Genomic DNA, 20,641 nt, shown 5'->3' with positions numbered 1-20,641 from the left:
ATAATATAATCTTTTTAAGATCATGTTGATCAGAGGAGATGCTGATTGTGAAAAGCAGTTTGCAGCCCATGGTGCACCGTGCAAATATGTCTATGGAAGAAGCAGGGGTAGGAAAGGCAGAAAGCTTCATTGGAGCAGGGCGTGAGGACTGAAGGGAACAAGAGACACCAATGCACTGTAAAGGAACCTTAAAACTAAGATCATTTTAAATGACTGAGATTGAAAAGGCTGGGAAGATGCCAGTGGATCAATTTTATTTATCACTGTCATGGTTAATGGGACTAGAAATTGTATATGGTTTCACGTTACAGTAAATAAGTGTTCTTTTGGTGGACTATTTAGTGTCACATTTTTTTTTTTTTTTTTGCATTTTTGTTAGTGATTTCGCTGTTTAAAATTGTCCCCAGATGTACTGCTCACACACTGTCTTGTGCTTTTCAGCACAAGGAGGCTGTGATGTGACTTACGGAGAAAATAAGCTTCCTTCAGGCATGAGTTATAATAATGCTATTGGCCGTGAGTTCAGTGTGAAGGAATCAGCAACACACATGGGAATAAGGTGTCTTTAAACAGAAACACACTTAAAACTAGGTTATGTATCGCTTGTTGGATGAAAATGTTGTGACCAGTAGCTCGTGGGAACCTAACCCTCTATATCCCTAGGAGCAAAGGTTCTGTATTCGCTAACTCACTCTCGGCAATGGCTTTATAGAACATAACTACCGCGAACAATGGAAATCAACTGTAAATGTGTGTGACCCGCAATGACTATAGGTTCAAAGGCCAAAAATGGAAGACATGAGTGACGGGAGCTCTCCATTTAAATGACAAATTCTGGATCCTTTAAGCTGGGCAATGTTTTCGGTTCCCTAGTTCAACCCCTTTATGGACAAGGATTCTTTCTAAAGCCTTTTTTTAAAAAATTTTATTTATTTATTTTTGGCTGCGTTGGGTCTTCGTTGTGGTGCGCGGGCTTCTCATTGCGGTGGCTTCTCTTGTTGTGGAGCATAGGCTCTAGGCATGCGGGCTTCAGTAGCTGTGGCATGCGGCCTCAGTAGTTGTGGCTTGTGGGCCCTAGAGCACAGGCTCAGTAGTTGTGGTGCACGGGCTTAGTTGCTCCGAGGCATGTGGGATCTTCCCGGACCAGGGCTCGAACCCATGTCCCCTGCGTTGGCAGGTGGATTCTTAACCACTGCACCACCACGGAAGCCCTCTAAAGCATTTCTTAAAGCCTTGAAGAATCTGTATAATATTTGGAACACCAGATCTGGCCACCACCATATCACTTGATTCATACACTATTTTTGCCCACATTTAATATTTCTAAAATCAGGAAACATCTTATACTTGCTTTATTTATTTTAGCAAACAACCAAAGCCTGTTCTCCCAAGGCTGTTACTGAATCCCTGGGGTGCCTTCCAATCCAGGGCCAGCAGACTGTTTCCATAAAGGACCAGGTAGTAAATGCTGTAGGCCTTGTGGGTCCCATGGTCTTTGCCACAGCTACTCAGCTCTGTCACTGTAGCCTGAAAGCAGCCACAGATAGTATCTAAATGAATGAGCATGGCTGGGTTCCAGTAAAACTTTTTTCATATAATTTTCATCTGTCACAAAATATTCTTTAGATTTTTTTGCAACCACTTAAAAGTGTAAAAAACAAAATGGAAAAACTTACAAACGCCATTATTAGGTCAGATTTGCCCTGGAGGCCAGACTTTGCCAACCCCTGATTCATTCAGTGGCATCGTAGGATCAAAGGAATAAATTCAGCCACCTTGGTCTCTACTGTAGTGTCCCTGCTTGGATCAGAAGAGGCCTTCAGTCCTTAGCCAGTGGTGTCTGCCCCTTGTTACTCAGTGTTCCTTTTCTTTCAGAGACTGAAATAAGGATTTAACTGCTTAATCTTGATGTAACCAGACAGTAAAGTTGGTAACTTATAAATATGAATTGGTTTAGGTTTTTACATTGTTCCCTGTAGCGTATATTTGCAAGAAGGATCTAGAAAATATTGAAAACAAAAGTAGCAAAAGTTCATACTTCTATATACAGTAACGTGCCAATGCATTTCACACATAACCCTTTCATTAGATTTCCTTTGTTCAGCAATGTTCTAATTATCCCTTTATCTTTAAGCTCTACTTTCTGCTTTTGCATTGTGTCATTTTTCTTTGTGTTTTTCACACGTACAACAGACCTTATTCACAAGAAGGCGGAGCCGCAATCTAGAACGAGGCTTGTAATACAAGGAAACTTAAACAGAGTGGGAATTAAATAAATTTAAGTGCCAAAAAAAATAATCAGAAGGAAATTGAACCCATCTTGCTTAGCACAGCATCCAAACAACGCATTTTGAAGATTGAATATTCATCACTGACCAGAGATCAGTGACTGGTGTTGAATTTATTATAAAAATGGTGATGAGGAACGAATTAAAATGTAACCTCCAATAACAGTCAGATGCTGATGGATGGGGAGCAGGGGTGAGTGTTCAGAAATGCTCTTGGCTTTTCATGAGATGTTGAGCAGCCTCCTTCCCATCCCGGCCGCCAGCCCATTCCTGGGCACCTGGTGTGGCCCAGCTGCTCCAGCCCGTACCAGCCTAGACTCAGGGACCAGCCCTTTGAGGCCACAGGGGACATCCCTGCCATTGTCAGGCAGCTGGGCCTCTGGAAGCAGAGCCAGAGGTGCCCATTTTGGCCTGGAGTCACCCTTGCAGAGAGTCCGCTTGCCTAGAACTTGCAGGCAGAGCTCACATGAGCAAGCAGAGCCCCATCGAGGCTTGTCTCCTGCTTCAGGGACACACTTGAATCCAGATGCCCGCCTCCATGCGGGCTGGCCCTTGGCAGAGGACGGCAGTTTTTTAAACTAAGGAATCAACAAAAGATACCCCTTCCAGATGGCAGCTTTGCTGCTGCCGGTGGTAGCTCAGAGCCCCGTAACACCCTGCTAAGTTCCCCAAATGCCTCCTGTAGGCCAAGAATTTAGCCGATATATTGAGCGAACTCACAGCCAAGCTTTTGGCCAAAAAAAACCCTTTTGGTGAGTGTTTAAAATCCAATCTTTTTAGGTATTTTTCTGATGGCACCTTTTTTTTTTTTTATTGAAGTATAGTTGATTTACAATGTTGTGTTAATTACTGCTATACAGCAGAGTGATTCAGTTATACATATATATATACATTCTTCTTCTAATATTCTTTTCCATTATGGTTTATCATAGGACAGTTTTTTAATTAAATTATTTATTTATTTTTGGCTGCGTTGGGTCTTCGTTGCTGCGTGCGGGCTTTCTCTAGTTGCGGCGAGCGGGGGCTGCTCTTCGTTGCGGTGCACAGGCTTCTCGTTGCGGTGGCTTCTCTTGTTGCAGAGCACGGGCTCTAGGCATGTGGGCTTCAGTAGTTGTGGCTCGCGGGCTCTAGAGCGCAGGCTCAGTAGTTGTGGCGCACGGGCTGTAGAGCATAGGCTCAGTAGTTGTGGCGCACGGGCTTAGTTGCTCCGCCGCATGTGGGATCTTCCCGGACCAGGGCTCGAACCCATGTCCCCTGCATTGGCAGGTGGATTCTTAACCACTGCACCACCAGGGAAGTCCTATCACAGGATATTGAATATAGTTCCCTGTGCTATGCAGTAAGACCTTGTTGTTTATCCATTCTATATATAAAAGCTCACATCTGCTGACCCCAACCTCCCATTCCATCCCTTCCCCAACCCCCTCCCCTTTAGCAACCACCAGTCTGTTCTCTATGTCCATGATTCTGTTTCAGAGATAGGTTCATTTGTGTCATGTTTTAGATTCCACATGTAAGTGATATCATATGGTATTTGTCTTTCTCTTTCTGACCTACTTCATTTAGTGTGATAATCTCTAGTTGCTTCCATGTTGCTGCAAATGGCATTATTCCATTCTTCTTTATGGCTGAGTAGTATTCCATTGTCTATGTATACATCACATCTTCTTTATCCATTCATCTGTCAATGGACATGTAGGTTGTTTCCATGTCTTGGCTATTGTGAATAGTGCTGCTATGAACATAGGGGTGCATGTATCTTTTTGAATTATAGTTTTGTCTGGATATATGCCCAGGAGTGGGATTGCTGGATCATATGATAATTCTATTTTTAGTTTTCTGAGGAACCTCCATACTGTTTTCCACAGTGGCTGCACCAGCTTTCATTCCCACCAACAGTGTTGGAGGGTTCTCTTTTCTCCACACTGTCTCCAGCATTTGTTATTTGTAGACTTCTTAGTGATGGCCATTCTGACACATTTAAGGTGGTACCTCATTGTAGTTCTGATTTGCTTTTCTCTAATAATTAGCGATGTTGAGCATCTTATCATGTGCCTATTGGCTATCTATATTTCTTCTTTGGAGAAAGGTCTGTTGAGTTCTTCTGCCCACTTTTCAGTTGGGCTGTTTGTGTTTTGTTGAGTTGTATGAGCTGTTTGTACATTTTGGAAATTAAACCCTTGTTGGCTGCGTCAGCCTGTAGGCTGTCTTTTCATCTTGTTTATGGTTTCCTTTGCTGTGCAAAAGCTTGTAAGTTTGATTAGGTCCCATTTGTTTATTTGTGTTTTTATTTCTATTGCCTTGGGAGACTGACCCAAGAAAACATTGGTATGATTTATGTCAGAGAATGTTTTGCCTATGATCTCTTCTAGGAGATTTATGGTGTCCTGTCTTACGTTTGTCTTTAAGCCATTTTGAGTTTATTTTTGTGTATGGTGAGAGGATGTGTTCTAACTTCATCAGTTTACATGCGGCTGTCCAACTTTCCCAACACCACTTGCTGAAGAGACCTTTTCCCATTGTATATTCTTGCCTCCTTTGTCAAAAATTAATTGACCATAGGTGTGTTGGTTTATTTCTGGGCTCTCTATTCTGTTCCATTGATCCCTAAGTCTGTTTTTGTGCCAATACCATGCTGTTTTAATTACTGAAGCTTTTTAGTATTGTCTGAAGTCTGGGAGGGTTATGCCTCCTGCTTTCTTCTTTTTCTTCAGGATTGCTTTGGCAATTCAGGGTCTCTTATGGTTCTATATGAATTTTAGGATTATTTGTTCTAGTTATGTGAAAAATGTCAGGCAATTTGATAGGGATCACATTAAATCTGTAGATTGCTTTGGGTAGTATGGCCATTTTAACAATATTAATTCTTCCAGTCCAAGAGCAGGGGATATCTTTCCATTTCTTTGAATCATCTTCAGTTTTCTTGATCAGTGTTTTTATAGTTCTCAGAGTATAAGTCTTTCACCTCCTTGGTCAGGTTTATTCCTAAGTATTTTATTTTGGGGAGTGCGATTTTAAAAGGGATTTTGTTTTTACATTCCCTTTCTGATATTTCATTATTGGTGTAAAGAAATTCAACCAGTTTCTGAATGTTAATTTTGTATCCTGCTACCTTGCTGAATTCGTTTATCAGTTCCAGTAGTCTTTGTGTGGAGTCTTCAGGGTTTTCTATATATAGTATCATATCATCTGCATATAATGACAACTTTACCTCTTCCCTTCCAATTTGGATACCTTTTATTTCTTTTTCTTGTCTGACTGCTGTGTCTAGGACTTCCAGTACTATGTTGAATAGAAGAGGTGAGAGTGGGCATCCTTGACTTGTTCCAGATTTTAGCATGAAGGCTTTCAGCTTTTCACCATTGAGTATTACACTGGCTGTAGGTTTGTCATAAATAGCTTTTATTATCTTGAGATATGTTCCCTCTATACCCACTTTGGTAAGAGTTTTTATCATGAATGGATGTTGAATTTTGTCAAATGCATTTTCTGCATCTATTGAGATGATCATGTGGTTTTAGTCTTTTCTTTTGTTGATATGACGTATCACATTGATTGATTTGCATATGTTGAACCATCCTTGTGAACCTGGGATGAATCCCACTTGGTTGTGGTGTATGATCTTTTTTATGTGTTGTTGGATTCAGGTACCTTTTTTTATTGAGATATAACTGACATAACATTGTGCAAGTTTAAGATGTCCAACATATTGCTTTGATACATTTATATATTGCAAAATGATTACCACCATAGCATTAGCTAACACCTCTATCATGTCACATAATTATCATTTCTTTTTTGTGGTAGGAACAATTAAGACCTAGTCTGTTAGCAACTTTATAAAACAGTATTGTTGTCACTGTGGTGTGCATTAGATCTCTAGGACTTATTTATCTACTGGTTGCAAGTTTGTACCTTCAAACAACATCTCCCTAAGTCTCCCATTCCCCTGGTAACCATTCTTCTACTCTCAGTTTTTAAGAGTTTGGCTTTTATAGATTGTACATATAAATGAGATCACAGAGTATTTGTCTCTCTCTGACTGACTTATCTCACTTAGCATAATGCCCTCACAGTCCATCAGTGTTGTTGCAAATAGCAGAATTTACTCCTTTCTCATGGCTGTAAAATATCTCTGTGTGTGTGTGTGTGTGTATCACATCTTCATCCATTCATCCATTGACACTTAGGTTGTTTCCATATCTTGGCTGTTGTGAATAATGCTGCAGTAAACATGAGAGTGCACATATCTCTTTGATATCCTGTTTTCCTTTCCTTCAGCTATATACCCAGGAGTGGAGTTGCTGGATCTTAGGTTAGTTCTAATGTTTTGAGGAACCTCCATACTGTTTTTCCATAGTGGCCAAACCTCTTTGCATTCCCACCAACAACAGTGCACAAGGGTCCCCTTTTCTTCACATCCTCACTAGCACGTATCTCTTGTCTTCTTGGTGATAGCCATTCTAACAGGTGTCATCATCTGATATCAATGAGTTGATATGTCATGGTGCTTTTGATTTACATTTCCCTGGTTAATGATGTGGAGCATCTTTTTCATGTACCTGTTGGCCATTTGGATGTCTTCTTTGGAAAAATGTCTATTCAGTTCCTCTGCCCATTGTTTAATCAAATTGTTTATTATTGAGTTACATGAGTTTTTAATATATTTTGGATATTAATCCCTTATCTGATATATGGTTTGAAGATACTGTCTCCTATTCTGTCATTTGCCTTTTCATTTTTTTTGATTCTTTTGCTCTGCAGAAGCTTTTTAGCTTGATGTAGTCATACTTGTTGAACTTCGGTGTCATATCTAAAAAATCATTGCCAAGACCAATGTCAAGGAACTTCTTTCTTATGTTTTCTTCTATGATTTTTACGGTATCAGGTCTTACGTTTAAGTCTTTAATCCATTTTGAGTTCATTTTTGTGAGTGGTGTAAGATAGGGGTCCAGTTTTAGTCTTCTGCATGTGGTTATCCAGTTTTCCCAACACCATTTGTTGAAGAGACTATGCTTTCCCCATTGAGCGTTCTTGGCTCCCTTGTCAAATGTTAGTTGATCAAAAATGCAGAGGTTTATTTCTGGGCTCTCTTTCTGGTCCGTAAGTCTATGTATCTCTTTATTTGCCAGTACCTTACTATTTTAATTACTATGGTTTTGTAGGAGTTTGAAATCAGGAAGAGTGATGTGTCTGACTCTTCTTCTTTCTCAAGATTGCTTTGGCTATTTGAAGTCTTGTGGTTCCATACAAGTTTTAGGGTTGTTTTTTCTATTTCTATGAAAAATGCCATTGGAATTTTGATAGGGATTGTGTTGAATCTGTACATGGCTTTGAGTAGTATGGACATTTTAACAATATTTTCCTTTGATTCATGACAACAGGATGTCTTTCCATTCGTTTGTGTCTTCTTCAACTTCTTTCAACATGGTCTTGTAGTTTTCATTGTAAAGATCTTTCACTTCTTTGGTTAAATTTATTCCTAAGTATTTTATTGTTTTGAAGCTATTGTGAATGGGATAGTTTTCTTTCTTTTTCATGTTTCATTGTTAATATATAGAAATGCAACTGACTTATGTATGTTGATTTTGACCTCTGCAACTTTGTTGAATTTGTTAATTAGTTCCAACAATTTGGGGGCTTTGTATTTAGGATTTTCTATATATAAGATCATATCATCTGCAAACAGAGATAATTTTACTTCTTCTTTTCTGATTTGGATGCCTTTTATTTCTTTTTCTTTACTAATTGTTCTAACTAGGATTTCCAGTATTATATTGATTAATAGGGGTGAGAGTGGGCACCCTTGTCTTGTTCCTGATATTAAATGAAGAAAAGCTTTCAGTCTTTCTCCATTGAGTATAATGTTAGTCCTGAATTTGTCATATATGGCCTTTATTACATTGAGGTATGTTCCCTCAATACCCAATTTGTTGAGGGTTTTTATCATGAAAGGATGTTCTATTTTGTCAGATGCTTTTTCTGCATTTATTGAGATGATTATATAATTTTTATTTTTAATTCTGTTAATGTAGTATATTTATTTATTTGTGTATGTTGAACCATCCTTGCATCCCAGGGATAAATCCCACTTGGTCATGGTGTATAATCCTTTTACTGTAATGTTGAATTTCGTTTGCTAATCTTTTGTTGAGAATTTTTGCATCTATATTCATCAGGGATGTTGGCTTATAGTTTTCTTTTCTTTGGCTTTGGTGTCAGAGTAATGCTGGCCTGGTAAAATGAGTTTGGATGTATTCTCTCTTCTTCAGTTTTTAGGACAAGTTTGAGGAAGATTGACATAAATTCTTCTCTAAATGTTTGGTAGAATTTGCCAGTGAAGCCAACTGGTCCAGGGTTTTCTATATTTGGAGATTTTTGATTACTGATTCAGTCTCCTTACCAGTTATTGGTTAGTTCAGATTTTCTGTTTCTTCCTGATTCAGTCTGAGCAGGTTGTGTGTTTCTAGGAGTTTGTCCATCTCTTCCAGGTTACCCGACTCGTTAGTATATTATTGTTCTTAGTAGTCTCTTATGATCCTTTGTATTTCTGTAGTATCAGTTGTAATGTCTCCTCTTTCATTTCTGATTTTATTTGAGTCTTCTCTCTTTTTTTCTTAGTCTAGCTAAAGGTTTGTCAGTTTCATTTATCTTTTAAAAAAACCAACTCTTAGTTTTATTGATTTTTTTTTTCCTATTGTTTTTCTGGTCTCTATTTCATCTATTTCCATTCTGATCGTTGTCATTTCCTTCCTTCTGCTAACTTTGGATGTAGTTTGTCCCTTTTTTCTCCTGGTTCCTTGAAGTGTAAATTTAAGTTATTTATTTGAGATCTATTTTCTTAATGTATGCATTTATCACCATAAACCCCCTCTCAGAACTGCTTTTACAGCATCCCACAGATTTTGGTATGTTGTGTTTCCATTTTTATTTGTTTTGAGATATTTTTTAAATTTCTTCTTTGACCAACTTGTTATCCAGGAGTGTGTTAATTTCTACATATTTGTAGATTTTCCACCTTTCCTCTTGTTGAGCTCTAGCTTCATACCATCGTGGCCAGAAAAGATACTTGGTATAATTTCATTCTTCTTAAATTTGCCGAGACTTATCTTGCGTTCTCCCACATGGTCAATCCTGGAGAATGTTCCATGTGCACCAGAGATGAATGTATATTCTGCTTCTGTTGGATGGAATGTTCTCTTAATGTCTGTTCGGTCTATTTGGCCTAGTATATGGTTCAAGTCCAGTTTCTCCTTATTGATTTTCTGTGTGGACGATCTGTTCATTGCTGAAAGTAGGGTGCTTAAGTCCTTTACTATTATTGGATTGTCATATATTTCCCCCACCAGATATGTTAGTATTTGCTGAATATATTTAGGTGCTCTGATGTTGCATATGTTTGTGTGTGTGTGTATACACACACACACACACTTGTTATGTTTTCTTGATGAATTTACCCCTTTATCATTATATATTGACTTTCTTTGATGCTTGTTACCATTTTTGGCTTAAAGTCTATTTTGTCTGTAATAAATATAGTTACTCCCACTTTCTTTTCGATTCTACTTGCATGGAACATCTTTTTCCATTCTTTCACTCTGAGCCTATGTGTGTCCTTAAAGCTGAAGCGAATCTCTTGTAGGTAGCATATAGTTGGGTCTTGATATTTTACCCATCCAGCCACTCTGTATCTTTCGATGGTGAATTCAGTCCATGTACATTTAGAGTTGTTATTGGTATGTAAGGACTTAGTAATGCCATCCAGTTCATTGTTTTCTGGTTGCTTTGTATCTTCATTGTTTCTTTTTCCTCTGTTTCTGCCTACCTTTGTAAATTGGCAATTTTCCATTTTGGTATGCCTGTTTCCCTTTTCTTTATCTCTTGTGCATCTACTCTAGGTTTTTTGGTTTGTGGTTACCACGAGGCTTACATAAGACATTGCATAGATAAAACAGTCCATTTTAAGTTCATAGCAACCTAACTTCAATTGTCTATGCAGGCTACCCCCTTTTATATTTTTGATGTCATTATCTAACTTTTTTTATATTGTGTATTTAACAAATTATAGTCACTATAATTATTTTTGATACTCTTTTACTTTGACCTTTATAGTATAGTTAAGTGGTTAACATACCATCCTATTATAGAATTAGGATTTTCCAAGTCTGACTGTATATTTACCCTTACCAGTGTCTTGTATACTCATATGTTTTCATGTCACTGATTAGCATATATTCATTTCAGCTTGAAGTACTCCTTTCAGCATTTCTTGCAAGGGGGGGTCTAGTGGTAATGAACACCCTCAGCTTTTGTCTGTTTTGGAAAGTCTTTTTCTCCTATGTATTTGAAAGATAATTTTGCCAGATAGTTTTTAGCTGGCAACTTTTTTCTTTCAACACTTTGAATATGTGATTCTACTCTCTCCTGGCCTGTAGGGTTTCTGTTGGGAAATCTTCTGATAGCCTAATGGAAGTTCCTTTGTAGGTTACAATCTTTTTTCCCCTGGCTGTTTTTAGAATTATTTATTTTTGATGTATGACAGTTTCATTATAACGTGTTTTAGAGTAAGCCTCTTTGCATTGAGAAAACAGAGTGAACTATTAACCTTGTGAACTTGTATGTCCATTTTTCTCCCCAGGTTTGGGAAGTTTTGGCTATTTCTTTAAATAAATTTTCTGCCCCATATCCCTCTCTGCTCCTTCTGGAACCCTGATTTTTCTAATGTTAGGTTTTTTGATGGAATCCCTTAGATCACATAGGCTTTCTTCACTCTTTTTCACTCTTTTTTCTTTGTTCTCCTTTAATGTGGGTATTTTGAAATCTTCTGACTCACTTATTCTTTCTTCCTTTGCTCTGCTTTACTGCAGATGCTCTCTATAGCATTCTTCACTTCATTCCATGAGCTCCTCAGCTCCAGAATTTCTGCTTGGTTCTTTTTTATGATTTGTGTTTCTTTGGTAAATTACTCATTTTGAGCCTGTATTTTTTCATGATTTTGTTGAATTGTCTTTCTGAGTTTTCTTGTAGCTCACTGAGTTTGTGCAAAACAGCAATTCTTGAATTTAGCTAGACTGTAAAAGTTCATGCCTTTGAGCTCAGTTATTAGAGAATTATTATCTTTTGGTGATGACATGTGTTCTTGATTTTTCATATTCCTTGTAGTTTTGCATTGCTTTTCTTTTTGCACTTGAAGTGGCAGATACTGTCTTCAATTATTGCTAGTTGCCTTCAGATGGGATATTCTGTTCATTGGTGCTCTTATTATCTGGGGTTTCTCTGCCTTTGTATGGATATATCTGTTCCACTCCTTTTTGCTTCTCGTTGTGGCAGAATTCTTCAGCTTTTATGTCTTTTCTGGTTCTTAAAACTCCCCAGGCTGGCTACTAGATACCTCTTTTGTTTTCCAGAAAGTGGCACCACTGTAGCTCAAGTTTGTGGTTTCTCTGTAGCCCACAGATCCTGGCCTGTTTTCTGAGCACACTTCCTGTCTACAGGAGCTCACTCTTGCCACCACACTCAGGAGTGTGCACAAGGTGCCAGCTGCAGAGTGGGGGGAGGTATGAGTTTAGCACTCAGGGATTTGGGGGTACCTGTGGACCCTCTAGGGAGATCCCCAGGTGTAGTATTCCCAGAGGCTCAGGGTAGACCTTAATGGGTGTGTCCCTTTAATGCCCTTGGATATTCTTATCTGTCTCTTTCCCAATCTCCTCCCTCCTCCTCCCAGTCATGGAAGTCCCACCTCAGTACTCTGGGTGCCACTGGTTTCTCCAGCTGTATCCTGCAACACCAGGGTAGCCAAGCACTCACTCACCACTCTCCTTTTCTCCCGTGGGAGAGGTTGCTGCCACCTGATAATTTGGCCCCATGCAGTGTCACCAGGGGTTGGGACAGCGCTGGTAAAGTTCTTTCCTCTCCACTACTTCCAAACTCATTTAGTTTTATTGCTCCAGTGGTGTGCAGGAGTCTCCGCTTGGGAAGGCTGATTTTCTGCAATTTCTCCCTTGTCAGTGGGTATCTGCCCAGGTCAGCAGTCTCCAGGTATTTTCCTGACCATGGCAAGAGGGGTTGGGACAGGTTCACTGCTCCACTGGTTTCATAGCCATGCCAAAGTCTGTCTGCCTGTCAATCACCAGATGCACAGATGGGCAAGACTCCTCCCCAGGTCCCTTTGCACGTGGGACTGGATCCCAGAGCTCCACAAAGGTGCTTTTGTTCATGGATGGATGACTAATTCTTTGTTGAAAAGGGGGGATTGTCAGCATCATGCTGTCATGATGCTGACAGTACTCTTTGATGGTCTCTTGCTGATACTTCTTCTCTCAGTTGCCTCTAGGAGGCCTTCAGGACTCTCCTAAACTCAGCCTCCAGTAGAGCCTGCCAGGGGCACTCAGCGGGGTAGCCTCACTGCAGGGCCTGGGTTTTCAAAGGGAATCCACAAGCAGATAGTCTAACCTTGTTGTTAAAGGTACATTTTCTTCTGGGTGTAGAAACAAATGCTACTAGGTTGAGGGGGCGTTGTTACCATCACATTCTGCTGAGACATCACCAGCCAGAGAGAAGCAGTTCTGCATGGCCACGGGGCCCCAACCTGTGCACACGCCAGCATCTTCCACACTAGCCCACACTGGGTGGAGGTTGCGGGTTTTGAATGAAGCCCAGACTCCTTATATAATCACTATGCATCATTTTCCAGCATTCGGAAGGCTATTGCTAGAACACCTGGGGTAAACAGTTGCTAGCCGTTTCTGTCTATTACTGTTACAGTATTTAGAGTTGAAGCTGTGTATCTTCTGCCCCTAACCCTATCGATATATCTGGCTAAAATTCTGATCTTTGCAAATAAAGCTTCAAACCTCCCCCCAATGCTCAATTCAAGCCAAAGCTCCATCCTAATGAGGTGAAAGTTCTGGAGTCAGCAGCTAACTTATGAGACATGGGCTTGCTGTTGAAAACCCGTGGGACCCTACCCAGAGAGGCTGTTATCATTCAGTCGCTCCGTCACTGCTCACTGATTGTGTAATCTTGGAACAGCAGTGCCAAACCCTCCCTGCGTGCCCCTCCCTCCGAGAGACTGCAGCTCATGGTGGGAGCAGGGCCCAGGTACTGGCCCACCACAGGCGATGACTCAGTGGAGAGAGTGGGGAATAGGCACCGACCGAGCCTGACAGCTTCAGTGTTGAACAGGCGAAGTGCCACCAGTCACCCTGTGACCTTGTCAGGCTCCTCTGCCACCCTAACAGCTGTGGCCCTGACGTCGGGCTCTGGATAAATCATGCTGAGCGTCCAGCTAGACTTCTATGATCCCAACAGATGCATTTGGTACAGAATGAAAAGTCAATGCAGGACTTTCTTTGATTCCTAATAATATGGACTCTTATTACTGATTATAATTCGCGTTCTCAACTCTCCTTCTAGCCTAGTATTTACTAACCTTCCAGGCTGTGACCGTGGCCTGCCTGCCCCCAACCAACCCTCTCTGTACCTGGGGCAGAGGACAGGATGGCGCCTGGTGAGGGCACATGCATCATACCTGGTTGTCCCCATGTTTCCTGGCTCCTCCGGGCTCTGGCAGAGGTGCCGCCTGCCTTGCACCAGGCTGACACCCAGGGGACACACGTGTGTAACGTGACCGTTAGACACTTCGCCGTGACACAGCAGTTTGGCTCAGGAACCGGTATCTGTTCTGATGGGTCAACATCCCTGCCGACCCAGCAGTATGTGACTCCCCAGCTCTCGGAACCTCGTCCCCAGCGCCTCATGCTCTGACCACCTGCAGCCTCGCCCTACCCGTGCCTTGTTTTTTCCAGGAGGGGTGGTGCCCTCGTCCCAACGTCAGCAACAGGCCAACTCAGACATCTGCCAAGGGCCAGGGACCCCTAGGGCCCGGCGCACTGGCAATGCGCTGTGGGTCAGCAGGCAGGTCCTGCAGCCTGGCCCAGGGTGGCCCTTGTCCTCCTCGCCCAGTGACCGGGGGTTCCTGGCTTCGATTCTCAGGAATCGAAGGGCAGCCGTTGGCTCAGGCCCTGCTGGGTTGGGATCTTCAGAGGTTTGCAGCCCTCCCAGGGCAGGCAGGTCAGGCAGGCTTGTAAGGCAGCCAGTGCCTTCTGGTAGCTGCTGGGTCCCCCAGGCATCTTGGCCACCCCAAGACCAAGCACTGACCCCTTTCCTGAGAGCAGTTAGTGGTAACGGGGGTTCCCCCCTCCAGGTGTTCGCCGGGTCAGAGGCCCAGCCCTGGCCTTCCAGGCTGACCCCATGTGCCCCAGGAGAGCCCCCATCCCTCAGCAGCTGACATCTATTATGAACAGAAGCCCTGGGTATAGCTCGTGACTGGAAATGAGCTGCTTTCCCAGTCCATGGAACGTGGACCAGAGATGGGCGGGAAATGCCAGCCACCAGTTAATATGCAGGGTCTGTGAGTAGCGTCTGGGACACCTAACCCCCAGCCAACCTGCCAGGAAAAACAGCCGAGCCCCCGGCCCTGGTCTCTCTGCATCTGGTCCAGTTCCCCAGCATCTCCTAGGCAATACTCGTGTGGGTGTTAAAGATGGGACAGGTCCCCTGTGCACAGAGGTGCACACTGCCTCAGGTTCACGGACTGATTTACTCTGCTCCTTACCTCTCGTTGTATATAGGACTCTGCAGGCAGTGCTGTCGCCTGTTTACAAGCACAAACCCTTAAGTGGCCCTGCAGGTAATGTGTCAGGGATGTCAGTCAACAGGCTCCGCCTCCCAAGCTTCCTGCTGCTCTGAACCCCCTGAGTGGCCCCACACTTGCTCCCTGAGTGCCACACGGCCCAGCTCCACCCCCCCACCTCGGGTCATATGCCAAGGCCACCTTGTCACCATGACAACCTTCCTTCCTCCTCACCCCTGCCCCGCGCCTCAGACGCTCTGCACCACCTCAGACGCTCTGCACCGGGAGCCTTTCTCTCTGGGTGTGAGCCAGTCCCAGCCCCGGAGATGTGCAGTCCTCTGCCAAGCAGAGCTGTCCTATGGGGGGTTAATATGGCCTAGAAACGCGGATGTCAACCCTCGGGTTAAAATTTAAAAGGAAAAACATCCTCCTTCACAGCCCTGAAGGTGGCCACACAGAGGGACCTCGGGGGCAGCAGCAGGGGCAGAGATCAGGATGACCTTAAACTAGGTCCCGAGTGCCCTCGGCCGGTGCCACTGAAGGGCGTGACCCCGCGGTCCACAGTGAGACTCGTTTGTGGCACCACACCTGGAGAGCAGGACCCAGCGTGGCTTTTAGCTCTCGCAGCCACTGGCCCACCACCGGAAACAATTAAGAAACTTGCCACCCCAAGTCTATTTCAAGACTCTTTCCAGGAAAGGCCAAACACAAAGTTCCCGCATCCCACATTTTATAGAAGGCAGGCCTGAGGATCACGTTACACAAAGATGACCCAGAGCAGGTCTTGCAAGCTGTGTCCCAGTTTGCAGAGAAAAGTGATGGTTGAAGGAGTTTGGGAAGAGAGAGAGGATGATTGAGAATTGGCATCTGTTCAGCACTTACTCCATGCCAGTTCACTGATTCAGCCTCTGCTGCACCCCTCTGCAGCAGATACTCTCATGGCCCCCATTTTACAGATGGGGAAACTGAGGTGTATCATTCACTAAATAAGCAAGCACAAGTGTGTCTGAACAAGCCCACAGCAGATGGTGCCTTGTGCTGTTTCCCAGCTTATTTGGCCCCAACTTCCTGTGGGTACAGAAAAGTCAGTCCTTGGACCTACCTAGGGAGATATCAGTCTACAGACTGAGGGCATATTCAGGCACAAACAGAAGCACCAGGTATATCTCCCAATGAGTTTTTCTGGATTCCTGGTTTGTATCAAAGGCCTTTACCACACAGTTATTTACTACGTGACTCAATTTAAGCCTGCTAATTGTTTTGGTGTTTTTTTTAATCCTGAGGGGAAGTTACAGATTTTCACTTAATAAAGTGAAAAACACTTTATTAAGATGACAGTTATTTTATGACATGTAATGTTAATGTTGTCTGCTTTAATACAGTGGGAAATGACCAAAAGTCATTTTTCCCATGATAGGATACAGAATTAACTAGAGAAAAATTAGAATGTATACTTTCTGATTTGAAAGTATATTCCTAGTAAAGAGAATAGCACCCAGTAATGCTATACTGCATTTGTGGGTTTGTTTGTTTTTTTTAACCTTACAGAATTGAGAATAGTTCAGGTCCAGGAGGATAGGAAAGGTCCTTGGGTCACAGAGTAGGGAAAATGGCTGGACAGGCGGAAAGACATAGACGTTTTCCTTGATGTTTTCATGTTCTCCAAGTGGCTGAGAGTGGATGAATGGATAAAGACGATATTAGATAAAGACGATATTAGGTATCATCTTTATCCATACACACACACACACACATACACACACATAACGGAATATGACTCAGACATGAGAATGAAGGAAAACCCACCATTTGCAACAACATGGATGGACCTAGAGAACATTATGCTAAGTGAAATAAGTCAGAGAAAACTCATACTACATGATCTCACTTACATGTGGAATCTAAAAAAGCAAACTAATAGAGCCAGAGAGTAGAATGGTGGTTACCAGAAGGTGGGGGAAATGAGGAGATGTTGACCAAAGAGTATAAACTTCTAGTTATTAAGAGGAATAAGTTCTGGTGATCTAGTGTACAGCATGGTGACTATAGTAATAATGCTGTACTATATATGCAAAAGCTATTAAGTGAGTAGATCTTAAAAGTTTTCATCACAAAAAAGAAATGGTAGTTACGTACCTTGATAGAGGTGTTCGTCATTTTGCAATATGATAAGTGTATCAAATCTACTACCCCTTTACACCTTAAACTCACACAAAGTTGTATGTCAGTTATATCTTAATAAAGCTGGGAATGGGGCTGAGAAGTCTCAGCCCCAGCCCCCAGCTCAGGACTGGGAGCCTGAAGGAAGGAGGACACTGGCAAGATGAGGCCAGGGGGCTGCCGGTGGAAGTCTGGCTTCCCCTGCGGCCACAGCTCCATTGGCAGGGCCCAGCCAGGCCTCGAGGGGGCACAGCACCTGCCCTTACAAGCTGGGGAAGGCCCAGCGCCAGGACCCAAAGCTACACGCAGGTGCTTGCCCCACCCAATTCACACATTTATAAATGAGAATTGGATGAGAGCGATTCAGTGACCCTGCCGCTATGAACTCTGTTACCGGCCCTGTTGCTGCTGATATATTTAAGACTCAACAATGACACAGCTCCTGTTTGAATCTGTTTTGCACGAAAGACCTATTACATGCAGCGGACGTTGAGTATCCTTCTTCCTCCCCCAAGATGGATGACTTAGTCATGTTAATTAAGCAGCTTCGTAGACACGGTGGGATTTGTGAACGTTGCTCTGAGCTTACGCCAGAGTTAGGACTCAGAGGGGCCCGGAGACAGGGTGGGAATCAGGCCTTGATGTCACAGCCCCTCTGTCTGTCTGTTGCAGCTGGTGAGCGACTTGCTGGAATTTTGCTTCTATACCTTCCGGGAGTCCCAGGCCCTGAAAGTGGAGTTCCCAGCGATGCTGGTGGAGATCATCAGCGACCAGCTGCCGAAGGTGGAGTCCGGGAACGCTAAGACCCTTTACTTTCACAGGAAGTGACGGGAGACATCTCACCAGAAGAACTTTGCCTTAAGTTTCCCCGTGTTACTACACACCCACGAAGGACCCAAGAAAATCATATTTTTGACACGTGATGGTTGATTCCCACTTGTTCAGCAGTTGCTCAAGTTGAAAATCATGTCAAGGGTTGGGAGGCAGGCGGGCAGGGTGACGTGGATTTGGCGAGACCTGCAAAGTCTGGAAGGTTCTTCCCTCTCCAGCCCCCAGCACTTAGAAACACGTTCCTGTTCCTCTGGATGAAAAGCCATATCTAGTCAATAACTCTCTGATTTTGATATTTTAACAGATGGAAGTTTTAACTATGCCATGTAGTTTCTGGGATCGTTCGCTTGTTTTAAAAGGGTTCAAGGACTAACGAACTTTTTCAAGCTCACCCTTGGTTTGCACATAAAGCGTATAGTCAATATGGGGCATTAATATTCTTTCGTTATTTAAAAAAAACAAAAAAAACACAAAAATATATACAGATTCCTGTTGTGTAATAACGGAGCACGTGGATGGATTAGCGACCCCCTTGGGGGCACTGCTTCGTCCACGTCTTTCTGCATCACTGGTATCCACACCCTCTAGCCTCCATTTATTATTTAATTAGAACGGATAAGATGTTCAAACAAATGCCTTGGTTTCAATTTCTAGTATCTATTGTGTTGGCTTTACCAATAATTTTTGCAGTCTTTTGCTGTGCTGTACATTACTGTATGTATAAATTGTGAAGGACCTAAAATAAGGTATAAGGAACTTTTGTAAATGAGACACATACAAAAAAAAAAAAAAAACTTTAATGGTTAATAGGATGAATGGGAAAGTATTTTTGAAAGAATTCTATTTTGCTGGAGACTATTTAAGTACTATCTTTGTCTAAACCAACAAGGTAAAAAAAAAAATTTTTTTTTTGTAAAGTGAAACGTTCTGCATGCATCATGAACCGTTTACAGTGTATTTAAGAAAGGGAAAGCTGTGCCTTTTTTAGCTTCATATCTAATTTACCATTTTACAGTCTCTGTTGTAAATAACCACACTTAAACCTCTTCGGTTGTCTTTAAGCCTTTCTACTTCTTCTGTACTTTCGTTTCGTCCTTGGTCTCCCGCTTGGGGTGTTCGTGGGACTTGAGCACGTTTTCCGGCTTCGGCTCCATCCTCCTTCCACCGGGGACGGCGCGCTGTGGTGTCTGCAGCTCCTTGAAGGCGTCATTCGATGACACCCTCCCTGAGAGGATGTCCGGGGAGTGCAGCAGCTCTAGGAAAGCTGCCTCTTTTCCATTTTCCTCAAGAAGCGGAATCAGCTTTAGGGGAGAGACAGACTGGAAATGCGATGGCTCAGAGAGCGTATCCTCATCCCATTTTAGAAAATCGAATTTTCTCCTTTGGGGGGAAAAGAATTCCATGCACGCGCTACGTCTGCAAAAGGTGAAATGTTCACTTCTGGTCTCAGAAGGGGTTGTTGCACTCCTGGCACTGGTCATGGGAACACGGAGGTCATGGCAGGAGGCACTGGGAAGGTGTGTGTGGGCACGGCACGGTTCAGTCAGAACGGCGAGGAGACTGCACGATAATTAGAGGGTTTTTAGATTTTTAAAAGGTAGGTTTTAAAAATGAATTTTATACGTAAACAGTTTTGGAAAAAAAAAAAAACTACAGATCATATAAGCAAGACAGTGGCAGTAAAATTTTTAATTCACTAATCTGTTTGGCACTGATGCAATGTATGGCTTTTTCTCTTGCCCCAAATCACAAACATATATATCTTTGGGGAAACGTAACAATATGATTGCACTAAATACTTTGAATAGAGGCCAAAATTCATCTTTTAAAAGTGATGATAATCATCAGGTACTCAGTGAAATCGTATTCTTTTCCAAAACCTAAAAGCTGTAGCTGGAGAAGCCCAAGGCCGGGAGATGGCAGCGTTGGGATCAACACTTTTCTCCAGGGTTCACCATGCAGGCAACATTACCATGTCTTTCAGAAGACACCTGCCTTATGCAAGGGGAAACCTGTGAAAGCTGCACTCAGAGGGAGGAGTTTCTCTTACATAATTTGCAGTTTCAAGAATTTAATTTTTACGCAGATCTTTAAATACGGTCAACTTACATGCACAGCAATATGAAAGCCACACTTGGAAGGTGATAAATACACAGCATGCAGACTGGGAGTTTCTAGAAAAGAAATGGCTTCACAAGAGCAGCTTTTAGCTCAGACTTACTTTTTATGACATCGGAATCTTGACGTAACCAGGTTTGGGATGGAGACGGTCTGCATCAGCTTTTTGTATTAACGAAGTTACTGGCTCTTTGTGTGTCTCCAGGTAACTTTGCTTGATTAAACAGCAAAGCCATATTCTCAACCCACTGTTGAATGCCTGTCCCAGTCCAAATTGTCTGCTCTTATTTTTGTACCATATTGCTCTTAAAAATCTTGGTTTGGTACAATTCATAATTCACCAAAACTTCTTCATATAATTAAAAAAGACACTAAATTAGTTTAAAATGAAGCAATTTATATCTTTATGCAAAAACATATGTCTGTCTTTGCAAAGGACTGTAAGCAGATTACAATAAATCCTTTACTTTAATCACTTGTTGTTTTGGAAACAGTTCATTTGAACGTCTGTAGGAGCACGTGGATTTTGTGCCCTTTTAAACCTGGATTATATGCCCTTCTGCCTACATCCAAGATGGAGTCACCATTTTTTCCCCCATGTTAGAAAGCC

The 20,641-nt window shown here is 42.4% G+C and overlaps 1 protein-coding gene across 2 annotated transcripts in view; it reads left to right on the top strand.

Annotated features, from left to right (window-relative positions):
• Positions 1-20,506, top strand: part of NR3C2 (nuclear receptor subfamily 3 group C member 2) — a 367,026-nt gene extending 346,520 nt beyond the window's left edge. For both annotated transcript variants that reach the window (XM_036853563.1, XM_036853562.1), the window contains exon 9: positions 17,755-20,506. In XM_036853563.1, coding sequence (XP_036709458.1) covers positions 17,755-17,910 — 156 coding nt within the window. In that variant the 3' untranslated portion in view covers positions 17,911-20,506. The remainder of the gene's footprint in view (positions 1-17,754) is intronic.
• Positions 20,507-20,641: the final 135 nt, after the last annotated feature.

The sequence above is a fragment of the Balaenoptera musculus genome, chromosome 5, assembly GCF_009873245.2.
Source record: "Balaenoptera musculus isolate JJ_BM4_2016_0621 chromosome 5, mBalMus1.pri.v3, whole genome shotgun sequence".
Taxonomy (NCBI): domain Eukaryota; kingdom Metazoa; phylum Chordata; class Mammalia; order Artiodactyla; family Balaenopteridae; genus Balaenoptera; species Balaenoptera musculus.
The sequence above is the reverse complement of the archived record's forward strand: the minus strand, read 5'-3'. Positions and strand labels throughout refer to the sequence as shown.